This window comes from Hemitrygon akajei, chromosome 22 (genome assembly GCF_048418815.1).
Source record: "Hemitrygon akajei chromosome 22, sHemAka1.3, whole genome shotgun sequence".
Taxonomy (NCBI): Eukaryota; Metazoa; Chordata; class Chondrichthyes; order Myliobatiformes; family Dasyatidae; genus Hemitrygon; species Hemitrygon akajei.
Genome location: NC_133145.1, coordinates 62631391 through 62649990, shown reverse-complemented (window position 1 = coordinate 62649990; position 18600 = coordinate 62631391). Strand labels below are relative to the sequence as shown.

Here is an 18600-nt window from a genome sequence, read left to right as displayed (position 1 = left end):
GGTTGATCAGTCTTACTGCTTGGGAAAAGTAACTGTTTTTGAGCTTGATGGTCCTGGTGTGGCCTCCTCCCTGATGGGAGTGGGGCAGGTAGTCTATGAGCAGGTAAGTGCTCATTATTTGGTTATACTCTAGTAGAGTATTGTCTTCTCTTTAGAAGTGACTCAATGCATGTGTTCTAGCCCTTGTGTATGGCAATATGCTTTTTTTTAACGAAGGACGTTGCTATTTTCTGCTTCAAGGCTTTTGAGAGCAGTAGGTGTGTTTCCACTCTCCATGAGTTGAACCAGTGCTTGGCAGCACTGAAGAACAAGCAAAGCTTTGAAGAACTGAACCTTGGACCTTTATGCAAACTGCCCCTCGTGCACAGGATGTTCAAAGTGCCTTCGTCAATGAAGGATGAAGATATATTTGAAATTGAGGCGGTGGATATTTTACAGGTACTTTACAGGACATCTTTGGAGTGAAATCAACATTTATTTAAGTTGGTTTCACATCTGATTCAAAATAATAAACCAATAAAGTAATATTTTAGCATAACTTCAAAAAAAGTTCAAAAGTTTTGTTTTCTTTATTCAAGATAGCTTATTGTCATTCTTCAGTACACAAATGTAAAGGAGAATGAAATGATTGTTACTCCGGAATTATCAGCGGAATTTGTTGTACTTTAAGTTACAATACACAATACAAAAAATAAATCTGTGCAAAAAAGAGCAAAGTAGTGAGGTAGTGTTCATGGATTATTCAGAAATCTGATGGTGTAGGGGAAGAAGCTGATCCTAAAACATTGAATGTGTGTCTTCATTATTACTTCCTCCCTGATGGTAGCAATGAGAAGAGGGTATGATGCTGAGGTGGCTAGTGCTCATGATGGAGCTGGCTGAATCTACAACCCTCTGGAACTTTTCCTGATCCTCTGAATTGGCGCCTTCATACCAGACAGTGATGCAACCAGTCAGAATGCTCTCCACAGCGCACCTGCAGAAATTCGCTAAGTGCCTTTGGGGGCATATAAATGACTGAATGAAATATAGCTTGAAATATTTCTTAATGAAATGGAATTACATTTGGAGGGAAGGATAATGAGACTTGATAGAGGTGTACAAGACAATAAGAGGCTTAGATCAAGTGGTCAGCCGGAGACTTGTTCCCAGGGTGAAAAAGGCTAATATGAGAGGACATAATTTTAAGGTGATTGGAGGAAAGTTTAGAGGGGATGACAGAGGTAGGTTTTTACAGAGAGAGAGAGTGGTGGGTGTGTGGAACATGCTGCCAGGGGTGGTGGTAGAGGCAGATACATTAGGGGCATTTAAGAGACTCTTAGACAGGCACATGAATGATAGAAAATGAAGGATCGTAGAGCAGGTTAAAAGGTCAGCACAACATTGTGGGCTGAAGGTGCCGTACTGTGCTATGGTATTTTATGTTGTCCCTCAAATCCTTGTCTCACTTCCACTTGCCACATCTGGCCTCTGGGGAGTGAATTACTCATTCTGGGCACTATAAGTAGAGAAGTTTGTTAATTCTCTGTTTAATTCTTGGCTATCTAATATTGGTCTCAAGTTGCATTTTCCCTTCCAAGCAGAATGTCAAATTTTGAAGAGTTCTGTTAGCTCAGTGCCAAGATAACTTTTCATTACTGCAACAGGGCGGACTATGATGCCAATTATAATAGTCTTGTTCACAGTCAGGAACAAGTTGTGTGCATATTTAAATTGTGGATTTGTGGATATCTGCTTTCCAAAAAAATGTGCTTCCCATCATGAAGAGTAGAGTTGTATAATGGTCAAATTGGGGCTACAGCTTGCACAATGATTTTACAGCTCCAATGTTTTGGGTTCAGTTCTGATTCTGTCTGTAAGTAGTCTGTATGGTCTCCCTGTGACCACATGGGTTTCGCCCAGGGGTTCTGGTTTACGCCCAGATCGCAAAAATAGATAGATAGATACTTTATTCATCCCCATGGGGAAATTCAACTTTTTTTCCAATGTCCCATACACTTGTTGTAGCAAAATTAATTACATACAATACTTAACTCAGTAAAAAAAATATGATATGCATCTAAATCACCGTCTCAAAAAGCATTAATAATAGCTTTTAAAAAGTTCTTAAGTCCTGGCGGTAGAATTGTAAAGCCTAATGGCATTGGGGAGTATTGACCTCTTCATCCTGTCTGAGGAGCATTGCATCGATAGTAACCTGTCACTGAAACTGCTTCTCTGTCTCTGGATGGTGCTATGTAGAGGATGTTCAGAGTTATCCATAATTGACCGTAGCCTACTCAGCGCCCTTCGCTCAGCTACCGATGTTAAACTCTCCAGTACTTTGCCCACGACAGAGCCCGCCTTCCTTACCAGCTTATTAAGACGTGAGGCGTCCCTCTTCTTAATGCTTCCTCCCCAACACGCCACCACAAATCCACAGGTTTGTAAGTTAATGGGTCACATGGGGGTAACTGGGTGGTGCGGGCTTGTTGAGTATAAGGGCCTGTTACCATAGTGTATCTCTAACATATCCATGTAGTTATAAGAAGGTAAGACAGCTGCTATACTTTATTAGGAGTTTGGAGAGATTTGGTATGTCAACAAATACACTCAAAAACTTCTGTAGTTGTACCATGGAGAACATTCTGACAGGCTGCATCACTGTCTGGTATGGGGGGGTGGGGTGCCACTGCACAGGGCCAAAAAAACTGCAGAGGGTCGTAAATCTAGTCAGCTCCATCTCGGGCACTAGCTTACAAAGTACCCAGGACATCTTTAAGGAGTAGTGTCTCAGAAAGGCAGCGTCCATTATAAAGGACCACCAGCAACCAGGGCATGCCTTTTTCTCACTGTTAACAGCAGGTAGGAGATACAGAAGCCTGAAGGCACACACTCAGCGATTCAGGAACAGCTTCTTCCCTTCTGCCATCTTATTCCTAAATGGATATTGAACCCTTGGACACTACCTCACTTTTTTAATATACTGTATTTCTGTTTTTCCACATTTTTAAAAATCTATTCAATATATGTAATCGATTTACTTTATTTATTATTATGTTTTATTTATTATTTTTTTCTCTCTGCTAGATTATGTAGTGCATTGAACTGCTGCTGCTAAGTTAACAAATTTCACATCACATGCCGGTGATGATAAACCTGATTCTGATTCTGCTTTTGTTCTGCTTCATTATGCTTACAGACACTCATGATTTGCTTTCTCTCCCCCCCCCACCCCATTCTGCCATCCTCTAGAGCCTCAACACATACAGAAGATCTGTCAGAGCAGCTAAAATAGATTTGGCTGAATTTATAAAACACCTGGCTGATCGGTTTCACTGTGATTCGCCGTATGATCTTGGCATCAGAATTACCAGCATTGGTCTTTCATTATCGGTAAGTTCCTTTTGTTATGTTCACTACATAAAGTCCAGTGTTTGGGCGTAGTGATCATCGTAAGGCTATTACAGCCCTCGTGACCTGGGTTCAATTCTGTCGCTGTCTGTAAGAGTTTCTCCCCATGACATGTAGGTTACTGTCCACCTCCCAAACGCATACAGGTTAGTTGGTCACGTGGGTGTAATTGGGTGGTGAGAGCTCGTTGAACTGTAAAGGCCTGTTACTAGGCTATATCTCTAGGTAAATAAATAAATAGAATGTTGTCGTGCTTCGGATGTTAATGTATTTCCTCTCCCATCCAGGTTGTCACCTAGCCTACTGAAGGTGCTCAGTGAGATATCACAAATCGATGAATCATATACCACGGAAACTGGCCCTTCAGCCATCTCATCCAGTGGGCACCTTCCCGTATTAAGTAAAATAACAAGCTACCTGAGGAACCCAGCGGGTCACGGGGCATCTGTGGAGACAAATGGATGGTTAGTGGCTTCAGGTCGACGCTGATGCTGCTTGATCCACTGAGTTCCTCAAGACTTCAACAGGCCTCTTGTTTGGGATGGTAGCGTAGTGGCTGGTGTAATGCTTTACAATGTCAGCGACCGGGGTTCAATTCCCACCGCAGTCTCCCTGTGACCGTGTGGGTTTGCCTGGCTGCTCCCCTTTTCCTCCCAAACTTGTACAGCTTAGAATTAGTAGTTTGTGGGCACGCTACCTTGGTGCTGAAAGCATGGTGAGACTTACAGGCTGTCCCCCAGCACGTCTTGCACTGTGTTGGCCAGTGACGCATTTCACTCCTGTGTTTCAATGTGACAAATAAAGCTCATCTTTGAAGGTATCGTTCAATAAAAGGTGGACTCCTGATCTCCCAATCTACCTCGTCTTGACCCTTGCACTTTTGTCTACATGCGTTCCACTAACTGCAGCGCTGTATTCTGTTTCCTTTTTTTTTACTATGACAGTACACTTGTGTATGGAATGATCTGTCTGGTTGGCAAACAAGCTAAAGCTTTTCACTCTGTCTTGGTGCGTGTGGCAATAATAATCCGTTCCAGCAGTTTGTTTTGTTGCTCCAGACTCCAGTATCTGCAGTCTCTTAGGACTCCACGTTAACCCGCTGTTGAGCATTAGATCCATTGTGTCTATGCTGAAGACACTTCTGAAATGCTGCCAGTAACCCAACTTCAACTCCTCTCTCAGGCTGTGCACTCTAGGTACTCACCACCATCCTTTTCATATTGCTTCTGAATCTCTTCCCCGTGCCCTGTCGTCTGCACCAACTCTGACCAGGGGAAATACCTCCTACGAAATACTATATCTATCCTCCTCATATCTTACTTGTCCCCCATCTCAGAAAAATCAAAACCTGTGTCTCATCCTGAAACGTCAACTGTTTATTCCTCTCCATAGATGCTGCCTGACCTGCTGAGCGTTTAGTGTGTGTTGCCTAATCATATCCTCTCATGTTGACTTTTTGTTTTTGCAGTTGAAATTAAATTGCTAACAAATCCTGCTGATGAGGGAGGAGAAATGTCCCTGAAGGTAAGAAAACACATTCCTAACCGTCTCTCTGATATGTTAAAATTTCTGTTAAACAGTCATTGACGAAATCTGCAAACAGTGAGCGCAGTGCTTTGGAAGCGGCAAAAATTCGTATTCAGAGAGAAATAGAAGAGGAGGTACAGAGTCGGATGAACAAAGTTAAGAGGAATCTGCTTGACCCCGCTAGTGGACCACAGCTGTATTCTACCAGTGGGTGCCTGGATCTCCGCAAACAGTACACCTCAAACTCAGCAGCGGAGGCAGTTTTTTGTGTTTTCACGAACGCAAAGGAGGTTTTCAGTGACAAAATGGCTAAGGTACTGATTACATTTTTTCTGCATGCTATGTTCTTCCTTTTACATGGATGAAGCTCAAAGCTATTTGTGAATAGATGATGAAGATGATTAACTATGGGAGCAAGCTTTAAGAGGAGCAAGTGAGGGAAGTAGATTTAGTGAGTATTAGGTGTAACATGACTGAAAATCTTCAGTTATTTCGCTTCTGTGCACCAGTAAGATGCCTCACCCTTGTCTGGACCTGGCTTTTCTACGTGCTTCCTCGTGTTGGAACCCACTGTATTTTTGAATAATACTTTTTATAAGATCTGTACTTCTTAACAAACTCGCAGTATGTGGTGGTTCATCCCCACTTACTGGCAGAAAATGGTGTAGCAGCTAAACTAACGGTTTATCACCTTTCTCATTTTTCATTGGCCAGGTATTAGCACATTACCTATGCGATCTAATTGTTTTAATTATGTAGCCTATTCCTATCTAAGGAATTTCTTATGTGTAAAAGTGATGGATTTTTCAGAGGCATGATCTTTATTCCTTTTGTCTTCACATCCATTCACCTCTTTGCATAGTTTCTCAGCTGTTTATTTAGTTTGCTTAGTATCTGAATGTTTTTGCTTTAAAATAAACTAAAATCTTAGAATTAACACTACTCATAATTCCTGACTCCTGCAAGATCAGAAAGTAAACAGCGAGTCAACACTCAGAACATAGAACAATACAGCTTGGAACAGGCCCTTCGGGCCACAATGTGGTGCTGAATTAGTTTAACCAATGAGTCATAATTAATCCCCCTTCCCCATGCATGGACCATAGCCCTCCCTTCTGTGCATATTCATAGACCTATCAAAATGCTCCTGTACTGTCTGCCTCTGCCACCACCCCTGGCAGTGTATTCCAGGACCCCACTAATCTCTTTGCTAAAACTAACAGTAATAATATAAGTCAACCATGGATGTTGCATCCCAGCTGTCTACATAATACACAAGCCAGGGCAGTACATTATGTAGAGCAGGATGTTGTCCATGTAGCAGACTCTCCCCTCCACGCATCTGATGAATCCAAAGGAACGGTAGAGGCCGATACAGTTTGACACCAGCGGCATCACTAGGGACTCCAGCTCTGGATTTTTCTTCAGGGTATACTCCCAAAGCTTTCCCCATCAGTGGATATAGCCGCAAAGCAGTGGAGGTTTGAGACCAGAGTTTTCCTTCTCCCAGATAAGCTACCAACTATAGCTGCCAAGTCCCTTCTGCCCAAAATGGCAGGTTTTAAGGTGACAGTAACCCACCTTTGCCTCTTTTGTCAGTAAAAATGGTTCCACCAGGCTTAGTAGCTAAGCCAAACGTGAAGGCCAAGAGCTGGACTTGGTTGTCAGAGGCTATTTGAGAGGCACACCATTGGGTGCTTTTAATACATAATGGGAGAATATCACCCCCCTCCCTCTGGCAGTGACATCCTCAAGGAACCAGTAATAATTTATTACCACAATAATAATGAAACAATAATAATTTAGTATTTGTATTAATGCTCAGTATATCCAGGACTTTCTGGTGAAGGTGGGTGATAATCGTTTGGCCCGATCACTCTTCCAACTTGCCATTTGCTGTGGTTCTCTGGAAGCTCCTCGAGACTTGGTGGCTAAAGAGAAGTCAAATAAGCCAACAGTGAACGCATCAGGGGACAGAGAAGCTCCGCTTCCAAGTGAAGGTAAGTTGTGTTCTTCCTGGCATGAGAATTCCTTTTTATTCAATCCAGAGTAAAAGATATCAACAGAAGGGAGTATTATACTGTACTTTTCTTATTTTTAAAGTTTTGACTGAAACTTAAGTAATTGATACATTGGGTTCAAGTTGTGATCTGCTACACTGCTAACTCAATCCCTGTCCACAGCATGGTGCTTTAAGTTGCAGACTAGTGCTTGAAAGGTAAGTTTTGCTTTCACTGTGGTGACAGTAACAGTGGATCAGTGGTCCCGTTGAATATCAGAGAATGTAGACAGCATACAACCTGAAATTCTTACTCTTCACAGACATCCTTGAAACAGAATAAAACCCCAAAGAATGAACGACAGAAAAACTTTAGAACCCCAAAGCCCCCCGTCCCATGCGCAAGCAAGCGGCAAAGCATCAACCCTTCCCTACCATCTACCTCAGCAAAAACATCAGTTACCCCCTCCCCCACCACCAAACTCCCACCCACCACTCACCCCAAGATTGTGTTTATGCTCCACCAGGTTAACTACCGTCACTCTTCAACTGTATCGATCCTTGTGCCCCTCCTCGGATGCTTGCTTAGATTTTGATGGTGTTAGTACAGAGATAGAGAGTGCGAAAGAGCATTCCCACTTCTGGGGACCCCACCGCCAGGACATGCCCCTTCCTCATTGCTATCATCAAGGAGCCAGTAGACACACCGTCAATGTTTCACAAACAGCTTCTTCCCAGCCTCACTATTTTTCTCTCTTTTTGCACTATTTATTTAATATATTTTGTATATATTTATTGTAGTTTATGGTTTAAAATATTATTTGAATTGCAAAGTGCTCCTGCTACAAAACAACAGATTTTATGATATATGCCAGTGATATTAAACCTGATTCTGATAGCCAGACTGGGTAGCAGCTTTCTCCCCTCTGGCTGTGAGACTGATGAATACCCTTGCCACCACTGAGGTCTCGTCACTAGGATAGCGAGCTGCTTACCTGTGCCGCACACTACACATGCATTTTGAATGATACCCTGGTAACTTACTTGTGCTAACACTTTGGTTTATGTGCTGTGTGTTACGAACTGAACTGAATGATCTTTATTGTCATTATACATAGGTACAATGAAACTCTGTTTAGCTTCCTCTCAGACAATTAAATAAAGCGGCAGGTAAAAACAAGATAGTAATTTTTAAAAAACAGTATTAAATAAGTAGCAGAAAATAAGTTGCAGCAGTACCAGAATATCACAGTAATGCACAAAGTGCCGTTAGTGCAAGTATTTGAGTCCTTGAGTGTGCTCACAGTTTCAGTCATTGTTCTGTGGGAGTGGTGTGATGGAGGCCACATCTCTGGGGTAGAAGCTGTTCCTCAGTCTATTTGTTCTGGCTTTTAGTGTCCTTTTGCTGGACGGCAGCAGGTCAGACAGGGAGTGGCCGGGGTGTGTGGTGTCTCTGGTTATGCTGATTGTTTTCCTCCTGAGTCTGCTGGAATAGATGGTGTCCAGTCCTGGGAGCTCCATATATATGTATTGTGAGTACACCGTGCTCCGGAAGAACGTTGTTTCATTTAGTTGTACATACAATACTGTCTGACAGTCTCAGGTACATGTATATAGCTCGACTGCCTAAGACTTTTGCATAGTTCTGTACTTGTCAATGCGGAGCGGAGAGCAAGTTTGTAAATCTGGCGAGAGCAAAAGATATTGAAAATGGTGAGGGTGGAGTACCACAGGAGGGGTGGCAGAGGAAGAATGCCAGGCAGAGGGTGGTGAGGGGGCAGATGTACCATGCTCTGAGACACCAGGCAAGGTTGATTTATTGATGATTACAGAATGTCTCTCCGGTGCTTCCCGCTCCCTCCCCTCTCCCTTCCCCTTTTCCCCATCATGATTCCCCTCTCCCTGCCCCCTTCCCACTCTCAGTCCACAACAGGGACCCATATCAGAATCAGGTTTATCATTACTCACATGTCATGAAATTTGTTTTTGTTTTTGTGGCAGCAGTACAGTGCAATGCATAAAATTACTGTATGTGGGCCTCCGTTAGTCTCAATAGACCATGGATTTGTGCCTTGGAAAGTTTCCAGGGCACAAGCCTGGGCAAGGTTTTTTTTAATGGAAGACCGGCAGTTGCCCAAGCTGCAAGTCTCCCCTCTCCACGCCACCAATGTTGTCCAAGGGAAGGGCATTAGGACCCATGCAGCTTGGCACCGGTGACGTCGCAGAGCAATGGGTGGTTAAGTGCCTTGCTCAAGGACACACACGCAGCCTCAGCTAAAGCTCAAACTAGCGACCTTCAGATCCCTAGACGAACACCTTAACCACTTGGCCACGCGCCAACACATAAAGTTACTACAGTACTATGCAAAAGTCTTAGGCACCCTAGCTATTTGTATGTGCAGTCAGGTGACAAACTTGAAAGCTTGGAGCATCTATGCCAGCAAGGACAGATTGGACTTGAGTGACCTGTTACTGTATTGTATTGTCCTGCCTTCTCCTGTCACAATGACTACAGAATCTAGTACCTCTCAAGAAATTCTGACTTACTGCGTTTACGGACTGGCCTTCCAAAAGGACTCGGATAGCGATCTAGCCCTTGCACAAACATTGTGCAAAACTGCCCTTGCACTGTGCAGTTCTATCAGCAGTCCTGTGCTGATGTATTTTGAGATACTTTACTGCACTAGCTGGCCCAGTAGCTGCATGAATGTCGTTGCTGGTGGAAATCTGGGTGGTGTTAAGATTATTTATGTGTCTCCCTCCTTGGTTTTCAGGATCCGTAAGAGAATATTTGCAGAAGAACCTCTCCTCTGTCACTTTGTCTTTGAATCTAACCTATTTATCACGGCTAGAGAAAAGGTTGGTTGAAGAATTCAAGTTGAAGGGCTTTGTTGCACTGGGACACGGCACGTTCCTGGAGTATCTAGTGAAGCACTCTCAGGTGGGTCTTTGGAGCTGTGTCTGCTCCCATGAAGATAGAAGTTAAGAAATTTTTGGCTTGACTTGCTCTGAGCTATTTTGCTCTTGTGTCATAAATTTATTTACAATGTGCATTTCTTGCTCTCCTCTCTAGAAGGTAATAGAAATTATAAATTAATAAGTATGATTGAATACAAAAAAAAATTGCCTTCCGGCTCTCAAAAGATCAAATTCTATTTTGAGATTATATAGTTGGATCCTCCATGGTGCATTGAAGACTCTAAACTTTTGTTATTGTTACTTGTTTGCAAATCCAACATCAATCAGAGGAACGGACAACTTTCCAGATGTAGAAAATCTAAGTGCTGCGAATCTGGGGCATTAAAAGTACCCAGTCAGTCAAGCACGGCAGAGAATCGGGGCTAATAGTTATGTAGCACATTTTGTCTGTTTCTGATCCTTGAGGTTCTTCCAGAAGTCAGGAATGACAAACAGTCTTAATTTCAAGATGTCAGTTTATTTTAGAGTGTCAACCTGAAATTATTAACCTGCTCAGTTGAGGAAAAACATTCAGAGAGGAGTTCACAGCCCCACGCACTTCAGGTGTAAGGTAGCCAACTGCCAACTTGTCGGTTTACGAAGGTCATACTTATACCCAAAAGCAGGGTACTACATTCACAAATATGGTTACCGATTCGAATTCATCAATTGATTGGCTATTGCATAGCTAAGCACGCGAAATACTCAGAATAAGCATAGACGCAACCGTAATGGGTATGGACGCAAGCAAACACTCAAAATAGGTATATAGCTCAAAATACTTTGCCAAACACATTGTCTTGTGGTGGCAGGTTCCCTTTTCTTTGTGGTTGCCACATGCTGTCTGGGACCTTATCTTAGCTACTTCCCCAATAACGTATCCTCTCCCTGGTTCTATCTACATATTTTGCTACACTTACCCCTCGCCCACCCCTTCTACACGTACCTCTTACCCTCTTCACATTCTCAAGAGTACAAGAGAACGTACAAATACTATGCAACCTAAATGAAGAACTGAGAAATGATGCTATAAGAGGTGTATAGATAAAGGAGTAAAGAAGCCAAGATGGTGCTTCTGAAAAATCTACCACTTTTGTAATAAGATAAGGAAAATTGCTTAAATAGGACTGAATTAGTTAATAGACTACAGAATAAAACAATATGCTGATGAAAAATGAGAAAAGTAAGAATTGCTATACCATTTTCTGCCAGTGAGTGTGAAAAATACGCAAGTTTGTTAGAAAGTACAAACCTTATAAAAATAATTTTATTAAAAAACAATAGTTTCCAACATGCCCAACTACAAATATCCCATTTGCCAGCATCAGTTCTGCATTCTTCTACGCCTGCATTAAGTCTCTTAAATATTATGTCTGACTCCACCACACCATGGAACTGAGATACAGCAGGACCAAGAATCAACTTTATTCAACATAAACAGTAAATTGTGTTAGGAATTTACTGTGGTGTGTTGGCAATGCATGCAACAAAAGTCAACATTCAACAATTATAAAAAAAAATAAAAAATATTTTAAAATAAAGTTAGAAATATGGTTGTGGAATAAAATGTGCATAAACGCATGAATACCATCACTGGTAAAGATAAAGATTTGCGTAACCATTGTGTAACAAAATTTACGCCGTAAATTTCATTCCTTACATCAAAGGCAATACATTTGTTCCCCTACATCAGGATGAAAGCACTTAGCGACCAGGACAGCCACAAGAAAATGTGGTTTTTGTCCTCACCTACCACCCTAAGAGCCTCTGCATCCAACTCATCATTCTCCGCAGCTTCCAAAGGGATCCTACCAACAAGCATATCTTTGCGTATCCCCCCCCCAATCCTTTATCTTTCCCACCCCCTGTCTTCATCTATCATCTTCTCGCTCTTCTTCTCCCTCTTCCCCCCCCCCCCCACCCCTTTTGTTCTGGCATCTTCCCCCTTTTCAGCCCTGAAGAAGGGCCTCAGCCCGAAACATCAACTGTTTCTACTTTTCCAGAGATGCTGCCTGACCTGTTGGGCTCCTCCAGCATTTTGTGTGTGTTGCTTTGTTCCATTTTAACGAGTTTCCATGCTTTTGCCTCAACTCTGGAGTCACTGCGCTCCGTTGTCCTCAGTAAACGAGAGTTGACCGATAGTTTAATGAACCCTCTGTCACTCAGAGTCAATCATGGATGTTACGCACACCAGGGCATAAAGCTGTTGCCCATGTGGCAGGACCCCTCCCCACACAGCTGATGAAGCCAGAGGAATGTTAAGAGATCGATACAGTTTGGCACCAGCAGCGTTGAGCGTTACGTTGAACTCAAGTTAGGACTGCCTTAGGGACTCCAGCTCCGTATTTTTACCTTGGGGTTTACTACCAAAGCCTCCCCCATGAGTGGGTATTGCCACAAGGCAGCGGAGGTTTGAGATCAGAGTTTTCCCTCTCCTAGATGAGCTGCCAACCGTGGCTGGCGAGCCCCATCTGCGTGAAGCAACTGGTTTTAAGGCACCAGTAATCCGCCTTTGTCCCTTCTCCTGTCAGTAGAAACAGTTTCATGGGGCTTAGTAGCAAAACCACACGTTGCAGAGGCTATTTGAGACGCATGTCATTAGGAGCATTTAATAGATAGTGGAAGCTTATCCTCACCTCCTCCCTGGCTATAACAACCTGAAAGAACTGATAGTTTAATAGTGGCTGCTTTTTCATTCTGTAATCCGTTACTGTACCAGTGACCAGTGTGCATCACCTTGTGTAAATATTGCTAACTGAACCTGATTCTAGACGTCAGGATAAAACACGCGGTGACGGGGGCCAGCCGAAACGGGAAGGGTTTCTGATCAAGAATGTTAATGCTTTGTCATACAGCTGCTGGAAGAAGCTGCAGGGGGCATCCTGTTCCTGCAGCCACAAAGTGTCAGAAACTGTGGCTTCCGACCCAGCCACCAGGACGTGTATGAGTTCATCAGGCAGTGCGGGACCCTTGAGGAGTGCATGGTAAGTACGGTGTTGCACAGAAAGGGAGTGAGTAAAAAAAAATCGGGATGAAATGCATATAGAAACTAGTCAAAGTAAATTTATTATCAAAGTGTGTACCTGTTATATAAGGTGCCATATGTATGTATATGTTGCATAGGGGCATTTAAGAAACTTTTAGACAGATACATGGATGATAGAAAAATAGGTGGTTACATAGAGGGAGAGTTAGATTGATACTAGAGTGGGTTAAAAGATTAACACAACGTTATGGGCTGAAGGGTCTGGACTGAGCTGTGTTTTATATATCACCTTAAGCTTGATTTTATTAGGGGTATTTACAGGAAAATAGCAAAGTACAATAGAATTTGAAACACTTTACACAACTTTATTTATTTATTGGGGTGCAGTGCAGAACAGGCTCTTCCCGTCCTTTGAGACACCCTGCCCAACAACCACCCCCCCACCCCCGATTTAACCCTCGCCTAATCACAGGACAGTCAGGTCAGCTTTATTGTCATTTAATTCTGTACATGTATACTGTCAAACGAGGCATTTCTCCAGACAGGGATGTATTGCAAAGTAGTACACATAACACAATCACTTAGGGAAGTAAGGACAAAATCTACATATGGATTACAGATAAATGAACAAACTTAAAGTACATAAATTAAATATTGTGGCCTGAGGGAGGAAGCTGTTTCCCATCTTGACTGTTTTTATACATGGTAGTCTCCTGCCTGATGGTAGAAAATCAGAGGATGCTGGGTGCATGATGTGGATCCTTAATAATACTAACGGCCCCTCGTACGCAGTGCTCCTGATAAATGTTCCCGATGGACGGTAGGGGGACTCCTTTGATCCTCTTGGCCATTCTCACAGTCTTTTGTAGGGACTTCCGGCCCAATGCTCGGCCGCTCCCATACCAGATGGAAATGCCACTTGTCGGATGCTGTCAATGGTGCTCCTGTAAAATTCAATTAAGCAGATAAGTTAATGGCCAGTTAACTATCACCTAGCACGTCTTTGGAATGTGGGAGAAAACAGGAGCGTGCAGAGGAAACCCAAGCAGTCACAGGGAGAGCGTACAAACTCTTTTCAGAGGATGGTGGAATTGAACCTGGGTCACTGGCGCTATAGAAGCATATACATTAAATTTACACTAATTTATGTCTATGCCTTACAGGCAGTGGCAGGATACTGACAAACAAGGTGCAAAAGAAGGCAAATAGTGCAAATAAAAACTAAATAATACTGAGAACTTGAGTTTAATTCATGTTCAAGTCTAATTGTCATTCAACCATGCACATGTATACAGCTAAAGAGAACAGTGATCAGCCGGGGCCAAGTACATACAGTCACACGCACAACACACAGTTGTAGAGTCCTTGAAAATCAGTCCTTTGGATTGTGGAATCAGTTCAGAGTTGTGATGAGTGATGTTATCTACGCTGGCTCCTGATGGTTGAAAGGTAATAACTGTTCCTGAACCTGGTGATGTGGGACTTATGGCTCCTGTACTTCCATTCCAATGATAGTAGCGAGAAGAGAGCGTAGTCCGGATTGTGGGAGTCCTTGATGAGAGGTGTCACTGCCTCCTTCCTCCTCCTCCAAGGGCCAGAACAGAAAGGCACTCCCTGATTGGTTGTTCCTTTCTGATAAGAGCCACCCATCCCTTGTATTTGTTGTGGTGTGGGATCAGATAATTTCCAGAGGAACTATACCTTCCAGATACGAAGTCCGAGAATGGATTACATAACGAATATCATGATGCAGTGAATTTGTGCCAAATATGACATGAATAATTAATTTAAAAGGCAGTCTTTTTCTCAGCCAGAAGCCACCTCCTGACTTTGAGTTGTTATATCTCCCTTTGGCTTCTATTATCATCGATCTCCTGGCATTGTTTCATCTTGTAGCAGACTGTAAATACAAGCAGGCTTTTTACACTGAGGTTGGGTGAGAGTAGAACTGGAGGTCATTGATTAAGGGTGAAAGGTGAAATGTTTAAGGGGGACATGAGGAGGAACTTCACTCAGAGTGGTGAGAGTGTGAAACGAGCTGCCAGTGGAAATGGTAGATGTGGTTTTGATTTCAAGATTGAAGAGAAGTTTGGGTAGGTACATGGATGGGAGGGGTATGAAGGGCCATGGTCCCGGTGCAGGTTGACGGGCCAAGGCAGAGTAACAGTTCAGCATGGAGTAGATGGGCCGAAGGGCCTGTTTGTGTGCTGTGAACTATGATTTTATGACTTATGATGGTCTGAGTTTGTTTGCTCACTTTCTTTATCTGTATATTTTCCGGTAAATTGAAGAATTGTCCTAGAATTGTTCTCAGAATGGTCAACATTCTGAGACATTAATAGCTGACGTTTGTTCTTGGGAAATTTATTGAATGTTTTGTGCTATGTACACCTCTTGTTCATCTTCTGAGCTAAAAGATCTGGATATTGCTTTTCCTGAATATAACTTTTATGATTCCAGTTTCCAGCAATTGAAGCTGCTTTAAGAAGTCAATTCATGGTGAAGGACATCAAGGAATTTGGACTCGGAGCATTATCCAATCTAGTGAAAATGGTGCAACGTCAAGTCGAGTCCCACAGTGACTATAATAGTTTCCAAAGTTTGGTGTTGTATGAAGCCACGCTCTTTGTTAATGAACCCAGGTGAGGCTCAGAAATTAAACCTACTACATCCGGGGAATTTACCTGGAGAAAGAAATGATGGTTATCAGAGTTTTACTTAAAATCTGCTGCAGTTTTAAGTTAAAGGAATATTGTCATATCGGCCCTTCATATGATTTTGTCCCTGACTGCATCTGTTGGTTGTTTTTATTAAACTGTGTACTTGCACCACATCTACTTCACCAGAATCAGATTTAATATTGCTGGCAGATGCCATCAGATTTGTTGTTTTGCAGCAGCAGTACATTGCAATGCATAAAAAAACCTATAAATTACAATTTTATAATACAACTATATTCAGAAATATATAAATTAAAAACTCACACATATACACACACACTCTCAAACTCACTCACACACAGTGTTCATATGTTCAATGTCCATTCAGAATTTCCGTGACTGAGGGGAAGAAGCTGTTCCTGAAACACTGAGTGTGGGTCTTCAGGCTCCTGTAGCTCCTTCCTGATGGTAGCAGTGGAAAGAAGGCATGACGTGGGTGGTATTGGTCCTTGATGGTTACTGACTTTTTGAGGCATCATCTTTGTAAGATACCCTTGATGCTGGGGTGGCCAGTACCCATGATGGAGCTTTGCAGCTTTTTCCCATCTTGTGCAGTAGCCACTCCACAACAGCTGGTTATGAAACATTTGCAAAAGTCTTTGCTGACATACCAAATCTCCTCAAACTGCTAATGAAATTTGTAACTGCACCAGTTTGTTGGGCCCAGGATAGATCTTCAGATAAGTTGACACATGGGACCTTGAAACTGCTCACCCTTTGATAGATAGATAGATACTTTATTCATCCCCAAGGGGAAATTCAACTTTTTTTTCCAATGTCCCATACACTTGTTGTAGCAAACTAATTACATACAATACTTAACTCAGTAAAAAAATATGATATGCATCTAAATCACTATCTCAAAAAGCATTGATAATAGCTTTTAAAAAGTTCTTAAGTCCTGGCGGTTGGTCCTGGTGGTCCTTTGCACTGCTGATCCCTCAATGAAGACGTGTGTGAGTGACGTTTGAACTGTGCCTAGCCATGTACCTGGCTTCTTCCCCCTTCCCTTCCAGTTCTGAAACAGTCACTGTTCATTCCCCCTTCACTGATGCTGTCTGACCTGCTGAGTTCCTCCAGTATTTTGTGTGTGTTACTCTGGATTTTCAGCATCTGCAGGATCTTTTGTGTTTGTATTGTGTAGTTCATGTTTTTATGCAAAGAATGTCTAACCCTTTCTAATTAACCCCCAAACTTTTGTTAACTAATTAATAACTTTTACAATATTTCAATGATTTGTATCTAAAGCTTTGCAGATTCAACTGACAGTTCCTATGTTTTTAAAAGCTGTTTAAGGATGTTATGTGGCTGCAATTAATCAAAATAATTCTGTCTTTTAAGTTACTGCAACACCGAACCAAATAATTCAGTGGGTCTGCTTGGGGACCTGAGTAAGCAACAGGCTTTGATATGTCTGTTGAATACTCCTCTACTGGAAGATCTCGCCGAATGGTCACAGTGGGAGCTGGTGTTTCAGCCACAGCATGGTTCACTGAAGGACTTCATCGAAAGAAACTGTAGCGAAAAAGCGACTCAGCTTGGTATAGGAGGTAAAAATTTGATGCATTGTATCTTAATGCTAATTTATGGTTATGGTTTGAATGTGGATCATGTGCTAGGATGCATATTTAAATGCCTAGTTGTTAACTGCACCACTGCAGATCACCAGCACAGTCTTTATCTACAGTCAGGTGGAGAGAGCAATGACAGAGAAGTGAAGACATTAACACAGACTGGTACAGCACAGTACTGGCCCTTTGGCCATCAATGTTCTGACCCTTTAATCTACTCAAGATCAATCTAACCCTTTCCTCCTACATAACTCTCCATTTTTCTATCTTCCATGTGCCTATCTAAGCCATTCTTAAATACCCCTGAGTGTTAAAGATCCTTCTCACTTTCCAAAGATCAGAATTCAACATATTGCTGTGTGCTTTGGTCAAAATTCTTCGCTTAGTACATTGTGTGGGACTGGTAGCATTTGTGGTATTCAGCCTAATCCTAATGCATGAGGTCTCAGGTGGACCCATGAGATGTGGAGGTCCTGGGGATGGGGGGAGTGCTGGGAACATCATGACCCTGGGCTGAGTTAGAGTTAGGGTCTTGAACCAGCGGGGATAACTTCACTCAACTTCGCTTGCCCTATCACCGAAATGTTCCCACCGCCTTATGATCTAACCTATAGACCCACTTTCAAGGACTCTTCATCTCATGTTCTCAATATTTATTGTTTGTTTGTTTGTTTGTTTATTTATTTATTATATTTTTCCTCTCTTGCACATTGGTTGTTTGTCTGGTCTGTTGAGTGTGGTCTTTCATTGATTCTGTTATGGTTCTTGGAGTTACTGAGTATGCCCACAAACAAGAATCTCGGGGTTGTATGTGGTGACGTGTATGTACTTTGACAATAGGTTGCTTTGAACTTTGAACTGTAATTGTAATGAAAGGGATGTCTGTGAAGTGCCCTGAGTCGTGAAGCATTGAATGCACCCTACAAACATGTACAGTAATTGTTTTCTCTCCCCTGTAGGTTCAGCAGTGCTGAATGACTTGATCGCCATGGAAGTGAAGCCAGGCGTGCTTCTGAGGCTCACCACTCAAACCAACCCGGACCTCTTTGCTCAGGCTGTTAGGTCACATGACCCCATAAAGACAGCCGGCCACTTGGTTTCCATAGTAACTGCAGATGGATTAAGGAATGCTCCCTTATCTTTACTAGCCAATCATGTGGAATCGGCTTTGGCAATTTTGGGAAGTTTAGAAGGTAATATTTTTTTATTCAGCAGATTTAAGGTTTTAAATTTCATTTTAAAGATTGCAGTTCTTTGAAAAATTCTTCAATCCATGTTACTGCAAGGGCTCCATCTCTCTTACCTTGCTGATGCAACGCACACAAAATGCTGGAGGAGCTTACCAGGCCAGGCAGCATCAATGGAAATGAGTAAACAGTCGACGTTTTAGACCAAGACCCTTCAGCGGGTCTGGAAAGGAAGGGGAGAAGTCAGAGTAAGAAGGTG

At 42.5% G+C, this 18600-nt stretch overlaps 1 protein-coding gene across 3 annotated transcripts in view; it reads left to right on the top strand.

Moving 5' to 3' along the window:
• The window catches only part of LOC140714828 (uncharacterized), a 153999-nt gene that overhangs the window by 51299 nt on the left and 84100 nt on the right, over positions 1-18600 (top strand). For all 3 annotated transcript variants that reach the window (XM_073026466.1, XM_073026465.1, XM_073026467.1), the window contains 9 exons: positions 241-438; positions 3235-3375; positions 4974-5234; positions 6746-6920; positions 9694-9860; positions 12733-12861; positions 15324-15505; positions 16925-17133; positions 18114-18347. In XM_073026466.1, coding sequence (XP_072882567.1) covers positions 241-438; positions 3235-3375; positions 4974-5234; positions 6746-6920; positions 9694-9860; positions 12733-12861; positions 15324-15505; positions 16925-17133; positions 18114-18347 — 1696 coding nt within the window. The remainder of the gene's footprint in view (positions 1-240; positions 439-3234; positions 3376-4973; positions 5235-6745; positions 6921-9693; positions 9861-12732; positions 12862-15323; positions 15506-16924; positions 17134-18113; positions 18348-18600) is intronic.